Source organism: Coffea arabica, chromosome 7e, assembly GCF_036785885.1.
Source record: "Coffea arabica cultivar ET-39 chromosome 7e, Coffea Arabica ET-39 HiFi, whole genome shotgun sequence".
Taxonomy (NCBI): Eukaryota; Viridiplantae; Streptophyta; class Magnoliopsida; order Gentianales; family Rubiaceae; genus Coffea; species Coffea arabica.
The window spans coordinates 11,164,635-11,181,594 of NC_092323.1; the positions used below are offsets into that span (position 1 = coordinate 11,164,635).

Here is a 16,960-nt window from a genome sequence, read left to right on the forward strand (position 1 = left end):
TTATTCGATAACGAATTAACTTAAATGAGCATGTGCTGGGACAGAGTTTATTAACGTTTATACAACACATCTTACATTCAAAATTATGAAATATAATAATATTTTTAAATATATTGGATGATCTACTGATTCAACCACCCATCTATTGATTGAATAAGATAATCCGTTGACCCATCCTTTGGGCGAGTTCCTCCCCGGCTCGGTTTAATAACTCTGGCCAGTACTACACTCCTCCTTAACACTCAAATTTGCACGCTCAACAAACACACACACTAGAAAACAAAATTGTGCATCGTGTGACCAGAGATGGAGGGAGCGGCGGAGAATTCTAACGGCGTCAATGTCGAGGTTGCTGGAGACAGTGAAGACAAGAAAGATTTCTATGCCAAGCGGACTTCTCAACAAGAAGAAGAGATCCCTCTTTACATAGTTTTCAACCGTTTGATTGCTGCGATGTTCTTTCCAAGCTCAGCATCTGCTCCTCTGCTTCGCCGGTCCAAAGCTGCTCTCTCCGAAAATGTTCCTCTGCTTCGCCTTGCTACTAAGAATACAGCTCGTCATGTCCTCCTCTGGACTCGCCGTGGCTCCCCTCTCCGAGCCCTTCTCGTTGTTTCCGTAAGAAATTACTCCACCCCAGATCGACTTTTCTTCTTCTTCTTCTTTGTCGCTTTTGTTTTCTGGGTATTATAGTATTAATTTTACTTGGTTTTAATTTTTCTCTTTTTTGCTTGATTCTTTGCTTCTAGTGTAGCTGAGGAATATAAATTTGGCACGAGAAATGATTTCAAACATGAATATACTGAATAAATTTACTTTTATAGTTTTATTCTCGTTTTTCTTTTGTACCTTTTTGGGTGAAGTTTTCCTATTATCCAAAAATTAAGGATAGTTTTTAACCATTACTTATTTCAAAGTAGAAATTTTGCATGCTTGATTAGAATCTTCCAGAAGTTGATCTTTGTTCTTAATTTCTGTCTGTCAAAGCCCACGTAAGGCAATGTCGTATGCTTGAGTGGGTCATGATTTTTCGTACCAACTTAAACTACTTTAAAGGTGTAATTATTGGGGATCTTACAGAGTTGCGGTACTAATTTGACCAACCAAGTTCTAGTGTATCCAACTAAGATGATTTTGTACTTATATGAACATACTGAATACATAGCCAGTTCTTTTTCCCCTTTTTTCCCGCAGTATATTGCTAGTTTACAAAGCGTGATCGAAGTAAGACAAAAAGCATTTGGTTTGCATCACAATACCAATTTCGGATGCTTGAAGTTACAGGATGAGATTAATACTCTGAGTTTGCTTTACTGTTTCACCTTTGGGGATGTGTTCTGTTCAGGAAGAACAATGATTTGTAAAACTGTGCTTTTTATTGAACTGATGGGGTGATGGAGACCTGAAGTCATGGTTGGTCAATTTGTAAACACCTAAAATTGTGTCTGCACCTTATTTATGGAAAAAGAGTTGATCTTCATAGCTGTTGACTTGACGCTTGAAGCAGTATATTATTGAGTTGGAAATTCCAGCACGCCATTATTGATATCTCTTTTGCTGCTTGTGTTTGCTCCAGGTTGGAACAATTGCTCTTCTGGCTCTGACAGGACTTCTAGTTTTCATATTGTTCTTTGTTGCTGCAACTCTAAATGCAGTTGTGATATCTCTTCTCATGTCATTAGCAGCAGCTGGAGGATTCTTGGCTATCTTCTTTGCTTCTCTTACAGCCATCTACATTGGTGCATTGTCCGTTGCCGTGTTTGCTATTTCTGCTACAACTATATCTGCAATTATTGCTGTTCTTATTACCGCAGGTAGACCTTTTAATTCAAGTCTCATTCTCCCTTCTTTCTCCTCCCACTTTGGCTCTCAAATGGAGACATTCACTGAGCTTACTTTTTTTCTTTTATAAGCTTAGATCCAACAGGGTAACTGGTGCTTAACTTATGTTTTTGGTGCTCATGTATTCATTTCAGTTTTTAGAGCTTCTCTCAGTTTGAGCTGCTTGTGCTTATCCTCGTTTAATAGTACTCCTTATTGGCATTAATCTCTTTGCCTGTACTTAAGTGTCCTACTGCATTGTGGTTATATGCGTACATACAAGTGCCCAGATGTCCTTCCATGACAAGGTCTTCTGTTAAGTTGCATGGTAGTTTTTGACCGGGTTGGCTGATCTATTAACATTATCAGGAAAGACCATGCGTCACATCCGCTCTGATATCTTCTTTAAGTCCTCAAAGGCTCTTCCTGTTCTATTGTCCAATGACTAACAGCTTAACAGTATGGTTTTCTGCTTGTGTCATTTACGTAAACTGGTTTTGTACTTAAAATAACCACTCATCTGGTTTGGCTCGGAGATCCATGAATGAAATAGGCAACTAGGGATTCTGCAGTTAGCCTAAGTGAAACTTAATATTTATTTATGGTTCTTTGAGCTTTCATTTTTTCTTTTCTCATCAGGTTGGATCGGATTCTTTTGGACCATATGGGTGGCAACACAGAAGGGAGTAGGTCTAGCAAAGCAATCCTTGAATGTGACAGGGTCCGTGGTCTCAGCATATTCTTCTGCTAGAGTTGCACGCCAGCATGACTCACAATCAAACAAGTTAGCAGATTGATGGGCTGGGGTCGAGATATTAGCTCGTGTTGTCTACACTGTTGCATGCTGTAGTAGATAATACATGTTTGATCATGTAGGTTTGTGGAAAGTATGAGATTGTTGCTTGGGGGATTTTTGCTTTTTGTGTAAAAAGGAAGAAATGGGAAAAATATCTCGCATCTCTGCGTGGTACTTTGTACGAGTACACTCTCTTTTGTGCATATTTTGATAGTATGCTGGAGAATGATGCGGTAGAAATGGTTTTTTTTGCTTGTAAAATTTCTTCTTGTATGGTATTCTTATTTCTTGACGAAGAGTGCTGTCGGTCTGAGCCGGACGTGAAAGGAGTTCTTTTCATCAGAGCTTTCATTGTGGAGTTTAAAGGACGAAAACTGTTGGGTTTTGTTTCTGATTGGGGTGATTAAGGCCCATGGAGGCTGTACTTTGTCGAGTCCAGTCTCCGACTCTGATCAGTTTCGTTACTGGACTAAGCAAGAAGAGGATGAGAAACAATCCAAAATCCATAGTCATTGTTGATTGGGCCAGCCCACGAAGTACCTATTAGATCCCAGAAATAATAAGTGCTTAGTAAAATAAAACGAGCTCTGCTCTAATATTGGACCAAACTCCACAATGGTCTCTTGAGCTATTGGGTTTCCTTTGTTTGCCCCATCTCCACTGACCTTTAGCCACTCATCTGGGTACGGTTTTTGACCATGCATAAGTAGCTTGGCTTTGAGTCTTTGACAGGAATTAGAAATTGAAGTATTAAATTTGATTTTTTTTTTCCATAGGCTAAACCTAATTTTTTTGAAACTGAGGTTTAGGGTTTTGATTTTTTTTTTTTCATAGGCTAAACCTCATTCTTTCTAAGCTTCCCTCCACTACCCGTCCCCATCCCCACACCGTTTTCTAATAATTGAATTTGATTCTAATTTTTCTCATAATTAATTGTATGAAATTTTGGTTATATAACGAACAGCTCTTGGGAAATTAAAAAAACTAGTTACGTTTGGATGTGTAACAAGATTTTTTTTTTTCAAAAATTTAAAATAATTTATAAGTAACTAGTTCTATAATCAAGATCACAATCTGCTACATGTTTACTTACATGTAAAATAAAAAGATTAGAAGAGAAAGTAAACTTAGAACCAAGTTAAATTTGTTTCAAGAAGCATCATCAAGTTCCAAGAAAGCAAATAAAACGAATGTATTGAACAAAAAAAAAAATTGAAACCCAAAATTGCAAGTCGATACCTTGGACTTTTTACTTGAAAAATTCATGTTTACATTATTGTATTCACAAGGTGTCATTTTCTTTAGGTATAGTTGCTTACATCTTTTATTACGGCAAATACCTAACAATGCATAGGCATAATAATTTGGTTTAATCAGGACTTGGGCAGGATCTTAGATAGATAGTTTGCCTGAAAATGACTCTTGGCTGTTCTTAGTGATGCACTTATTTTGTTTTCTATAGAGTAACATTACTGAACAAGATAATTGTCACAAATCTTCCATCTCTCTTATTCAAAGGAAAAGTTTACCATATACAATCACTACTCCCTATTGATAGGCAATAATTTCTCATATTGATTACATTAGATATTCATTCATAACTCTTACTGAAGGAAATATCTCTCTTTCGTTCCCTTTTACCACACAAACAAACACTCATTTTCTTGTGGTTCACGTAATTAAGAATTTATAGTTTTTGGTTTGCATAAGCTGATGCAATTAATCCTTAATGAATGAAAATCAATTAGGACCAGCTGAAAATTTCAGAAGAAATGAATTTTCAATCTTGGTCAACTAATTCATTTTTTTGCATTTCTTGAGTGGAATTTAGACCTTGGTTGCACTCAACAAATTCAGCACTTTTTTTTTTTTTTTTGGAGAATTGGCGAGTTTTAGATAACAAAATAAGAATTTACACTCTAACCGTCAACTTTCCCCTCTTATCTTCCTCTACAATTCAGCACTTTTGCTCGTGTGAAATATGACACTCATTTTTTTTTGAATCTTTGACGTTCAATGCATTATAAGTAGGGAAATGCTTATACTTCAGGATAATCAGTATCGTCTGAACATTGAAAAAAAAAAAAAAAAAAAAAGAGCCATGACTGGCTTAATAATCAACTGGGGTGAAGGAGAAAGGAAGAAAAAGGAACTAGTCATAATTAAGACAGGAAAAAGGGCAAAAAATGATGGCCACGTCAATTTGAAAAAGATAGCATGCATGCAGAAGTAGGAAGGGCCAATTTACACATTACCCAAAAGCACAAAAAAGAAAAAAGAAAAAAGAAAAAAGGAGAAGGGCTAATTTAATTCTTTCTCTCAGGAGTATGTCTTTATATATTACGCCTTCATTTGATTCACAAAAAGAAAATCCAGCAAAAAAGATAGCAGAATCATCATGGGGATATCCTAATTATACGATCATGCAAGCTCTTTTTCAACCCAATCTGGTCTGCCTAAAGTGAACTCCAAGCTCGGATTTTTACGTTCAAGACTGGGAATTAGATAGCTATTCGGCCGAGAAGAATCACATTCCTGCATCATTTTCCATAATACTATCAAGATTCTGCATGAGTTTTGAGGCGTTTTTTTTGTAACCGATCATTCTTTACGAATTAAATTTAGGAAGAGTCACATACCTCTATATGGTGCCCTGATCTTTGTTCCAATGGCATGGATGAGGAATGTCTGACCCCATTTAGATCACCAGCGGTACTTTGCATCCACCCCTCTCTGCTGCTGAAATTTCAAAAGAATATGTATCGAGTCAAATTGCAGAACAAGTAGGCATGTATACTCGGGATAAGGGCTGCCGAACCCTTATTTGTGTTTGAATTTGGTAGCTTAGACGTACATGCTAAATTACAACAAAAAAAAATAGAATGCTTAGACAAGTGGATTAGCCACTTAAATTCTATCGTATTCAGAAAAGTACTAACAAATGTAGAATGATACTTAAATTTCTATGTCAGTTGGCAGGAAAACCTATAATCTTGTTGTCATTGACCGACAAGAAACTGGAAGTGCTTAAAGTTTGAGTTACTATAGTTCAACCTTTCACCCCGCTCTTCTAAGCCGAAAAGGAAATTAACAATGGAAAAGCTTTAAAAAGATAGGTTTTGATGTTTGAGATCATCATAAATTTTCCAGCTCTTTAGAATAGAAGCTCAAGCAATCGACCCCAGCTAGGCAGCTTTATTGGACCTACTGTTTAGGAATTCAATCGAGAGGCTAGCAACTGAGAATTCCCATGATCCTAATACAAGATTACATAACTAAGATATATATATATACTTGTTTGATGAATTTTTTTTTTCTATGCAACAATTTCTATACTTTGGTGATCCTGAACCACCTGAAAAAGCTATATAGAACCTAGTCAACATTCAAATGTGAGTTTGCATGAAAAGACACCAATAGTTACTGCTTTATTTTGGAGTTCACACATATGAAGATGTTAAAGTCATTCAAAGGTAATAATGTGTTCTACAAGTACATAAAATCGATAAGGATCTATATCTTGGCACAATAGTTTAGGCCATTTTGAGGCCTTTTATTTCATAAGTAGAAGTGACAGTGCTCTGGGCAGTTTGGACTATAAAGCAAATAAAGGATCGTACAGTTTGGACTGTCTGCCAATAAATAATTCAGCCATTTCATGAGTGAAAGACTTGCAAATTTTAAGACTTCATATTCGTTCAATGAGTTAAAAATAAATGCAGGAACTATTTGTCTTGAGGAAAACATAATGCAGGAACCACGCAGGCATGCAGGACTTTTCATGTTACATGGATGGACAAATTAGATTAGAATCCAATAACAAACTACAAGAAGTGGTATTCATTTTTCCTTTTTGATAAGCAAGAGGTTTTATTCGGATTTAAGTGAAGTCTATTAAGAGAGAAATGACCTGTGGAGAAAGAAATTTTGCTATTATATTCCTTCGAATTTCATTTTTTTTTTTTTTTTTGAAAATATACAATTAGTTGGCTCTTGATGAAACATCGAAATCAAGGGAGTCCTCCATAGGCCATATCAAAGCAGCAATCACAAAATCAGTACAGCAGAAGTCATTTTCTTCGTCTTATTCTTGACTCTTACTTAGGGCTCCAATAGTTGTAAACTTCATAACTATTTATATATTCAGATGGAAACTCTATTCGAAATTTTTTTAATCTATTTCATTTTTTGTGAGCATGATACAAGAAACCATCCACAAACAAGACAAAGAGAATAATAAAAAGAATAGCTATACCCAGGCTAAACCATCCATCCACAGGTCTGAAATGAAGGCCATAAACGTGCCTTTTATTTATCTTTGGGTTTTAAAGCAACCCTAGTCTTTGGCAGACGTGAATTTACATGAACTGCTTTATTGTATTGTACTTGTGCTTGGAAGAAACCTTATTGAGACCTGAAGTTAATTTGAGGCACTTGTGTTCTAACTTCTAAGCTCCCAAAAGAAGGTGGATCCAAACTCTTCGTACAGTCAAGACCACATGTTTAATCAACCAACTAATTGTCTCATCTTTTTGAACATTCTTTAGCATTAACTTTTATCAACCTCTACCAAAAATAAGCTAAGTCTACAAAGTTTTACGGAAAGAAAAAGTGAACTCCTTGACAATAAGGGACAGAAATTGGTGAACCTAAGAAGGTATTCACATTATGAATTCAAGTAAAAACAAAGAAGAAGGGCACTTGACAAATGCATACAGCAGCGAGATTGAGAGATCATCAGTTCTTCAATTCCAACAAAAATTCCACGAAAAGCTTGGTTTAAGTAAGATATCAATGACAATTTTATAGTAACAACAATCATACTAATAGTCGTCATACTAATCATAATGGCAATAAGACAACATGATATAAAAAGTAAAAGTCCATGCACATCACAAACAACTTCTGGTGGTTTTCTACCCAAAAAATAAAAAAGTGTCTTTAAAAAGTAATTGTTGAAGGCATATTGAACATCGAAATTTCCAAATCAATTAGCACGTAATTTGGAGGGTCATATGATGAAATAAACCATCTGAATGCAAGCAAACGAGTACAATGAACTGACTAATCATGATAACACCAAAAAAAAAAAAAAAAAAAAATTTGGCAGAAGAGAAAATGGAGTCAAAGTAAGGCCAAGGACTTCATCAGTAGCAGCTCTCTCAGTAGAAGCTGCTATATACATGGCAATGCCTGTTATGTAGTACAAAGATTCAGAAGAAATGCACCAGACACCCTCCAAGATTAGTTAAATAATACTTTGAGAAAAGGAGAGCACTTAAGTCAAGACACTGGTCCTTTCTTGTTCCTATATGCAATGTCCTCGTGAAGAGAATTAAAGAAAAGGGTTTAAAAAATTAAAATAGTCATAACAGTGTGAACAAATAATTCCAAGGAGAAAAAGAAGAGATAGGGAAGCAGTAGTTGCTTTCCTTATCTTGTTTAACACCTTTGATTATCTTTCTACCTTTTCCAAATGCCTCTATGAAAAAGCTACATATGTAATCTCAGGTGAAAATCTCTCAAACACCGAGATCATAAAGAACGGAAACACAGACAGACTTAACCCCATCAGTATATAATTAAAAAATAAAAGAAGGGAAAGAAAAAACAAAACAGAACAAAAAAGCAAAAGCTGCCACAGGAATCCTTTTATTCTTCAAAAATGGCGGACGTGGGTTTGCATTTCTAAGTTTCAGGTACCATGCAAAAGAAAAAGGAAACAAATGCCATCAGTTCATATATACTGCCATTCGTTATTTTAAAGCTCTACTTTGGCATTTAACAGAGATTTTCTCATAAAAAAGAATAAACATTTCCATATAATCCCAAAACTTCACCAAATCATCAAAAAAATTTAATTTATTGGTGATGCTATATAAATACCTTGAGGAGTTACTCCATAAAGTAGTTGTAGTAGAAGGATATTCGGATTCTTGTTGTAATATTGATCCATCAGATGGTCCTCTTTGATCAATGAAACGGCGTAAACTGGAACGATCACCACCGGCGCCACTGCCGATTGTAGAGAGATCTTCATCACCTGATCCGTCTGACTGACCTGCAAGAAAATGTTGAAAACGTCAATGAATATTAATGCTTTATACAGTGCATGCAGATAACGAAAACAAGGACAAAAATTTGCATACATGGGCGGATTTCAAATATTGGATGGACATAGAGATACATGCATCTTTGAAATCAATATTGTCTAGCCTTAATGTACAACTTGTACAGCAGATGGCGTAAATCTATCCAGTACCATAAATAATCAGAAGAATAAATGCTGCTATGATAAAAAAAAGAGAAATGCTAAGCCAAGCAATACGAATTACCTGAGGAAGCTGCAGGTTTGTCAGTGGTTTTAACAGTTCGATACATCTGCATTGGAAAACAGTGATGGATTAAGACAAATTTAAGACCAAGTATAAAAACAATTAAACTTTTCTTTTTTACAATCTCTCTTCTTTTTTGTTTTTTTCTTGAATGCTCTAACTACACTCATTCAACAGGTGCTACTTTTTTTTTTGTTTTGGGTGGGTGGGGGGGGGGGGGGGGGTTGGTTTCCGGTTGTTCTGGGAATTCTTTCTGGTCATGTCTTGGTTTCATCATTAATCACGAGGTTGATGTTTGATAAGGTAGTAATGAGCTGTGTATAATTGAAAAATGATGACTTACTTTTGTCTGTTATCATTCTATTCTATGCAGAACTACTATAATACTTCTCTCTCTTTCTTTCTTGGTTGTTTTGTGGTTGTGTCTGGTCCTCAGAAAGAAGGTCAGAACTCAGAAGACTAAAACTTCTCTCTCCTTTTCCTGCTTTAATTCATTCATTTAGTCATTCATTACTGCATTCATCGGCTATTGTGCCGGAGGGACAGACGGAGACCAAAACAGACATCATAAACCCCAGAGAGAGAAACATCCACGAGAGAGAAAGAGAGACACAAAGAAAAAGAGTGATTTTGAAGTGAGCCTGAGATTTTTTTCTTTTATCCTTTTTGTTTATCTAAAAATAATTTTCATTTTGTTGTACCTGCAAATGGCTCTTGACATGAGCTAGAGTAAGATCTTTCACATCCATTAGCTCGAGAACTGACTTTGGAGTAGCCCCTGAATATTATCAGAATCAATCAAAGATCAAATTTTTATGCATCCTTAAAAATAATCAAGACTTCTGGGCTGAAAAAATTGATAGGAGAAAGCTAAACTATTTTAAGAAGAAAGGAAAGAGTTGATAATGTAAAAGTTTGGAAATTGGACGAAAATATACTTTCATGGCCACCAAGAAGCTCAACAGCATGAACAAACCGGGCATGAAGTGTACTTGTCCATCTCATTCTTGGTGCTCTCATGCTCCTTTTTGCCGGAAGTTTGGGTAGAAATCTTGATCTCATCATCCCATGGGAAGCATCTGAAGCCCCTAATCCATACTGATTATGATGATGGTGCAGCTGATAGGATGATGAGAGCCCGAGCCCATTAAACCTTGAAGAAGCCCCACTAGGTTGATGTAGTCGATGATAAGCCGAGGAAGCTGCTGCATTAGGTCCCCCGGCAGCGTTCAAGATCGATAAATGATCCAAACCACCATTGAAATAAGGTGAAGACGACTGATTAACCACAGAAGCTGATGATGATTGTGATAGTGAGGATGACCAAGAGGGATAATTGGCCATTGAATAGAAGCCCATCTTTGGATCCTTAACCTCTCTTGTATGATGGTCTAAAGGCAAGAAAGGAAATGAACGGTTGTGGTTATAAACCGGGATACCCTTTATTGGCCTTAATCCATCTGAAACATCTAGCAATGAAACCCCATGATTGATGTGATTCATCTGCTGCTGGCTATTTGGTTGCTGATAAATACTTATGTTTGGTGCCGTTTGGTTGTAAGGGTTTTGAGGTTGGTCTTCATGGTGAAGATGATGAGTTCCTCCACCTGCAAAGCTTCTATGCCGGCGGTGGTTTTGGTGGCTCTCATCAGTGAGTGAATTTGCTGCTGGATGCGCCAAGGAAAGCTCGGTGTATGCTTGAACCGTGGTGTTGGATTTTTGTACTTGTACTTCTCTTCTGGTACTATCGAGATCGAAACAGCTGCTGAGGGGATTTATTTCATCGATACTGTTGCAAATTTGTGAAGAGGAACTACAAGGAGGACTAATGTGGAGAGAAAGATCAGGTCCTGGTTTTGAAGATTGTTCAAAAGGCATACTTGTTTTTTTTTTTTTTCTTGGTTCTAATTTCTCCTGGCTATAGTACCTCTTACTCCTCTGCCAAGAAATGGTTGCTTTTCTTTTCTTTATTGGAGAATCCAAAACCCAAAATTTATACGAGGAAACAAGAGTAGTAGAGCATTAGTGCTATAGCACACACAAGAAAAAGTTCATAAAGACATAAAAGAAAGAAAAGAAAGTTAAACAAGAACCACTTGTTAACTTTGCTTCTTGGGGGATTTATACCAGGCAGGCAGCAAATTCCCTTGGAGATTGTAAAGCCATAAAAGAAGATCTTGCTCTATTTGCTTTCAAAGCTACAAGAAGAAAAGAGAAGAGAACTACAACTACTACAAAAAAGTGGAAGCTAGCGACTCTTTCTGAGTTTTAACAAGTTTTTTGTATCCTCTTTGGGAGAGATAGAGAGAGAGATGGGGAGTTTATCTTTGGGCGTGTCTTGTCTGAAGTCTTAACTAAGCTGTGGTTTGAGGGAATGGAATGAAGGAAAGACACAAGAGAAAGAAGGAATTCCAGAAAGGCATGAATGTAAAGGGAGAGAAAGAAGGGGGGCTGGGGGGTATTGGACCTATTGGTGGTTCCTTCCCTCGAGAGTATATCTCGGAAAATGACACTAGAAGAACAAGGAGGTCTCCTCTCTATCTCTATTCTCTAGTCAAACCAAGCAGAAAAGCAAGGCATAGCAAACAAGAAAACAAAAAACACAATCACAAACAGAACAAGAAAACAAAATACTGCTAATATAAAAAATTAGAAAATTAGTTTTTAAAAAAATAAAAAAAGTTACATTGTCACTTTTTGTTGATTTCCCAAGCTACTATTCCTTTCCTTCCCCGTAGTCGACGGGTTAAATTTTTGTGAAAGGGAAAGAGGCTGATTCCTTTTCCCCCACCGTCTTCGCTTCCTTCTCTCTCATTTCTCACACACGGAATGTTGCATTTTACTATTGTTCGTTTCAGTGGGTAAAGTACATTAAGAACTCTACTTTTGTGCTATAAAAGGCAGGTCAGAGTTGCAGCCTAAATACATACTATATATTATGTTAGTAATATATATAAACGATCGACTAGTCCTGAGAACTCGATCATGAGATCTTCGATCTCTATTTTTATTTTTATTTTTATCAATTTTATCTTTTTGACTCATTAGATCATGCAACTTTTTTTTTTTTTCCAATTTTTTGTACATTAGTTCTAGTTCAGATATATATATATATATATGTAATTATATTTTAATCTCATGGTGTGTATATATATATATAAATATATATATATGTGGAGATAAAGTACATTTGTATATAGGATAGACCGTCGTCCCATTGACTTCAGTGATGAGAGCCCACATAACAAAAAGATTGTATTTGTATTGATAGGATTAACATGTGCATAAATCCATAGAAAAACCCACAAATACACCTTCTAATTCCCTTTCATACTCCCAAATATTCCCTTCTAATCTTTCAACAACTTTGTCTGGCATCATGGGCATTTTTATTAAGTCTTCCTCACATGACCGTGCATTTAAACCCCTCATTGACTCCACCACCATCCCCTCTGCCCTCTCCCCCTAATTTTGTTAAGGTTTCCAAAACCCTAGGCTGAATCAATGGGTGAAACCGGATTTCTTTATTGTCGGCATTCTGTAACTCCACATATTGGGAAGCAATTATTTCTCTGCAACTTCACTAGACATTGCAAACATCTTTGCTTCATTGAATTTTTAAACCGGAATATGTCTTTACTCCCACTTGCTTCGATGTTACTCTATATCACAAAAGTGGTGGAAGCACCAATTCTGGAAGAGAGTAACTTATCCTATACTGTTCATTTAGACACAGAAAAAAAAAATTATTATTTTTTTTAAAAAAAAAGCGAAGTACGGTCTTTTCTTTTTCTCTTTTTTTTTTTTAAACATTGCTTCATTACTCTCAATTTGTTCGGAACTGTGGAAAAGACACCCTCTGTAAATGTGTGTACAACATCCGAAAAATCAAAAGACTTGGAAAATTCCTTCCATCAATTGTTCTTGATGCTTATAACATACGTAATTTACCGTGTCAAGCTTGATGCATGTCCACGCAAGTACCTTTTCTGCTGTAGCGTAACACTCCACAAGAAGGCTAACTAAAGTCTCTGGCTTCAAACCTCATACTACATGTAATTGTGCACATGTTGCTTATGGATTTACATTTGTTTGCAAAAATAAATTTTTTATTTTTTGAAAGAAGATTATTTTTTTAAAAAATTAGAATAATTATTGTAACATTTTTTTCGTGATGCGATGTGTGTGAGATCAAGATGTGGTCGAAAAGATAAAAAAGAAATTGAAAAATGTGTCTGTGATGCGAGTAAAAAAGTTTTCAAATAATAATAACGTATTCAAACACATCCGACAAAAAATCCAATATCGTATTTGTTTCCAATTTCGAACGAATAATCTGGCATCTCTTTCCATTTAAGGCCTCATCAGACCAACATGTGATGGTACTCAGTCCTATCTGAACTTCTATCATATGCTTGGTAACCGATGTTTGATCTTGCAAAACCGATCTGTATAATTTCGATAAAATATTTGTTGTATAAAAGAATTATAATGTTCACTCAATGTGACGGCCTTTTTGCATAGACAATTGAATGTTGAACATTTTGCTCGAAGGTATTGCTGAATTATTAAAAGTAATGTGGTTAATTAGTTTGATGGACTAATAATCGCATAATGTTAAAAGGAATAAAAGTTGACATATTCTCATTTCTAAAGCCTTTATCATGATCTACTGAAATATGAAATTTGAATCTCTAGAAATTGGCTTTAGTTAGATGATAAAGAAAACATGGAGTATATATATATAAACCTGAATAAGGAAATCAAAAATTAAAAACTTCTATGGTACTTAGATTTACTCATAAGTAATTATACTTGTATAACGCTGATTAAAAAGTCGACTCATACATTAACCTGTATAATTAAATTTTGGACTTGAAGTTTGGTATAATTTTAATTTTAAGTCCATGGAGTACATTCAAGTCGACTCATACGTTGTTACTCCTGCTGCAAGTGCAGTAAAGCTTTGAGCAATCTGTCTTATGACAAGCCACATCTATCTACTTAGCACACAAATAAAAAGAAAAAGTCTTTGACTCTTGAAACAGTGAATTTAATAGACTTTTGAAGCTATAATTGAAGAAATTGATCAATGCCAAATTGATCCGTGCATAAAGAAAAAGAGAAGGAAAAAAAATATATACAAGGAAAAGGACTATACGGGGTCGTTGAGAGAATCAAAGAATTAGAGCAACGAAAATCACAGTTCTTGAAGAAAACTCCAATTCTCATGTTGTAATTTAATTAGTATATCGCTATCCTAGACTCCTAGTGAATAAGACATTGTCCACCCCACGTAAATGGATTGTACTACCACCGTGGAAAAGGCACTGGATAAATCATGCATGAAAATTTCGACTTCTTTTTCAAACCTTTGGACCCAATTTGTGAGTTGACACAACATTGGGAGGGTAGGACAATACCACCACATTCTTATTACAGTGTGATCTTAGCACCACATTCTCATTATAGTGTGATCTTAGCACATTTAGATGTGATTGTGATTATTAGAATCTACTCACATGAACACAGTGAAATGAAATTTAAAATGTGCAAACATTGATAATTCGACTATGCTTTGTGAGTACATGCATTTGTAGCTGGGAGTCATGTTATGCTAATTTTTTGGTTGGAATTGGCAATTACCCATTGAGGCTTTGGATGATTTGACCCATGATTTAGCATGAAATGGAATAAATGTATGTTATATAAATATATATTTAGAGATCTATAATATCAAATGAACTTAGTTACAAACTCGTTTTTCCCTCTCTGGTTCCCCGCTGTTGCAATAACCTTAATATAATAGACCAAAAAAAAAAGGGAAAAGGGATGGAATTCATAGGGGTGAAAGATGGAAGCATGTTAGCTTTATTGGCTTGAGGCTTGAGAATGTATACACCAGGGCTAATTTGCCAAAAAAGATTTGTAGATTGCAAAATCAATTGGACACTGGACCTGTTTTGTTAATATTATCCAACGACTTATCTTGGCTTACCATAAAGTAAAGATGATTATATAAAAGACCAACAAAATTTTGGCTTTTTTTGTCTTTTTTGTTGCGAGGCGTAACAACATAAGCAACGTTAACATTTATTTATGAAAATTTTAGTAGCATTATAGATGTTATACTATGAAAATTATAAGAACTTTACCATTCAGACACACATATTCACATATACTCTTACTTTTAAATATTCCTTCCTAAATCTAACTTTACTTTTTTGAAAAAAAAAATTAAACACTCGAGGTTCATGTTGATTAGTGTCCATTCAAATGAAGACTTCTTGTTTGGATTGCAATTTTCTAGAATTTTTATAAAAGAAATGTACTGTAACGATTTGATATATGTGAGGTAAAAAAGTGATTGAAAAATGTGTTCACGAAAAACGTAGAAATTTTTTGATGAAAACTAGCTTTCCAAACAAGGCCGTGCATGAATAATAGCATTGAGGTTGGCATCTTAGTTAATACACCACTTCTGTGAATTTTGAAAAAGAAAATTATTGGATTTTAATCTTTCTTATTCATTGTATAACCGTACCTTAGCATCTACTATTGTTATCCTCTTGAGTTCATGAACTGTTGTTATCTTCTTGACTTCATGTGAGCTTGAGATTTTCCCATGCCACATGGTCCCAATTAATTCTTGCCAGTCTGAAAAGAATGTATCAATATACGAAAGAGGATGTGGAATAGCTTACTACCAACCACACTGGTACTGTTCTCCATTCTATACCATTCCCATCAAATGAACCATTTTGCAGTGGGTCCCTAGCAATAAACTTTGAATAGAAAAGCATAAAAGCGTCCAATCACATAGTTCTTGCAGAAATTTTCGTATATATATATATATATATATATATATATATATATATATATATATATTTGTTTTTTGTAGGGTAACTGTGTGAATTAAGAGTGGGAAAGGAAGATGGAGATTTGAATTCAAGATTTTTAATTTTGAGATCTAAACTTTAGCTACTAAACTAAAGATAGATCATAATTTACGTACACTATAAAATTAAATCTTTGCACCCTTTTATGGTCAGATAAATTAAAAAGTTTAGTGCACACAATACAGGTACTTTTTACCTAAGACCTTTTTTAATGTTAGCTATATGTTGAATATAAAGAGTAAAGAGTATTAGTAGATGGATTAATCTTTTATACATTATCAATGTATACACTATCACCATTAGATGTATGACATTAATCTTAATAAAATTTAAAATTCAATCAAATTTTACATATATATCACGTATCCAACCGTAATAATATATACACTGGTAGTATATATAAAATTAACTTTTAGTACATATGTACTTAATACATTCAAGTACACTATAAAAGCAATGCCAGGTGTACACCTACAGCACGAGTTTAGGTGCACATTTCATGTATTATTTGCGAGATACATAACCAATTGTCATGTAATTGTGGTCCATTTCAATTAAAAACAAAAAGAAATTCGTGATACTTTGCTGTCTTTTATTTTATTATATTATTGGGCAAATTACACTTTATCCCCTTATGGTTTAGTGTTTTTATACATAACGCCCCTATGGTTTAAAAAACTATACATAATTCCCTCATGATTTGGATTAAAGTGTCAAAATAACAGAATTTGCAATCCATAATGGAGTCAGTTAAAATATCAAAAATAACCCTATGTAAAGTTGAAAATTATTTATTAACCACAGGAGAGTTATGTGTATATTTTAAAAACCATAAAAAGGTTATATGGTAAAATATTAAACCATAAGGGGGTTGTATGGTAAAATATAAAGTAATACTGGGTTAGTGCATCATGTATATTATATTTATATATTTCGATCATTTCAGCCATTTTAAATTTTAAATAAGGGTAATTTTGACATTTTCAAAGGTTCCGTTATGAATGATCATTTTCGTTACTTTGACACTTTAATCCAAAATATGATGGAATTATGTATTATTTTTGAAATCATATGAGGGTTATGTACAAAAATACTACACCATAGGGGGGTAA

At 34.8% G+C, this 16,960-nt stretch overlaps 2 protein-coding genes across 2 annotated transcripts; one reads left to right on the forward strand and one right to left on the reverse strand.

The window, feature by feature from the left end:
- The first annotated feature begins 230 nt into the window (after positions 1-230).
- LOC113700347 (uncharacterized) lies at positions 231-2,910 on the forward strand. Its single transcript, XM_027220773.2, has 3 exons — positions 231-615; positions 1,574-1,811; positions 2,458-2,910. Exons 1-3 carry the CDS (start codon positions 307-309, stop codon positions 2,613-2,615), a joined length of 705 nt encoding a protein of 234 aa, XP_027076574.1. The 5' UTR covers positions 231-306; the 3' UTR covers positions 2,616-2,910.
- Positions 2,911-4,644: 1,734 nt separating this feature from the next.
- Positions 4,645-11,465, reverse strand: LOC113701214 (transcription repressor KAN1). Its single transcript, XM_027221753.2, has 6 exons — positions 9,888-11,465; positions 9,651-9,727; positions 8,950-8,995; positions 8,501-8,675; positions 5,254-5,353; positions 4,645-5,149 (listed from the first exon to the last, which is right to left on the reverse strand). Exons 1-6 carry the CDS (start codon positions 10,825-10,827, stop codon positions 5,036-5,038), a joined length of 1,452 nt encoding a protein of 483 aa, XP_027077554.2. The 5' UTR covers positions 10,828-11,465; the 3' UTR covers positions 4,645-5,035.
- Positions 11,466-16,960: the final 5,495 nt, after the last annotated feature.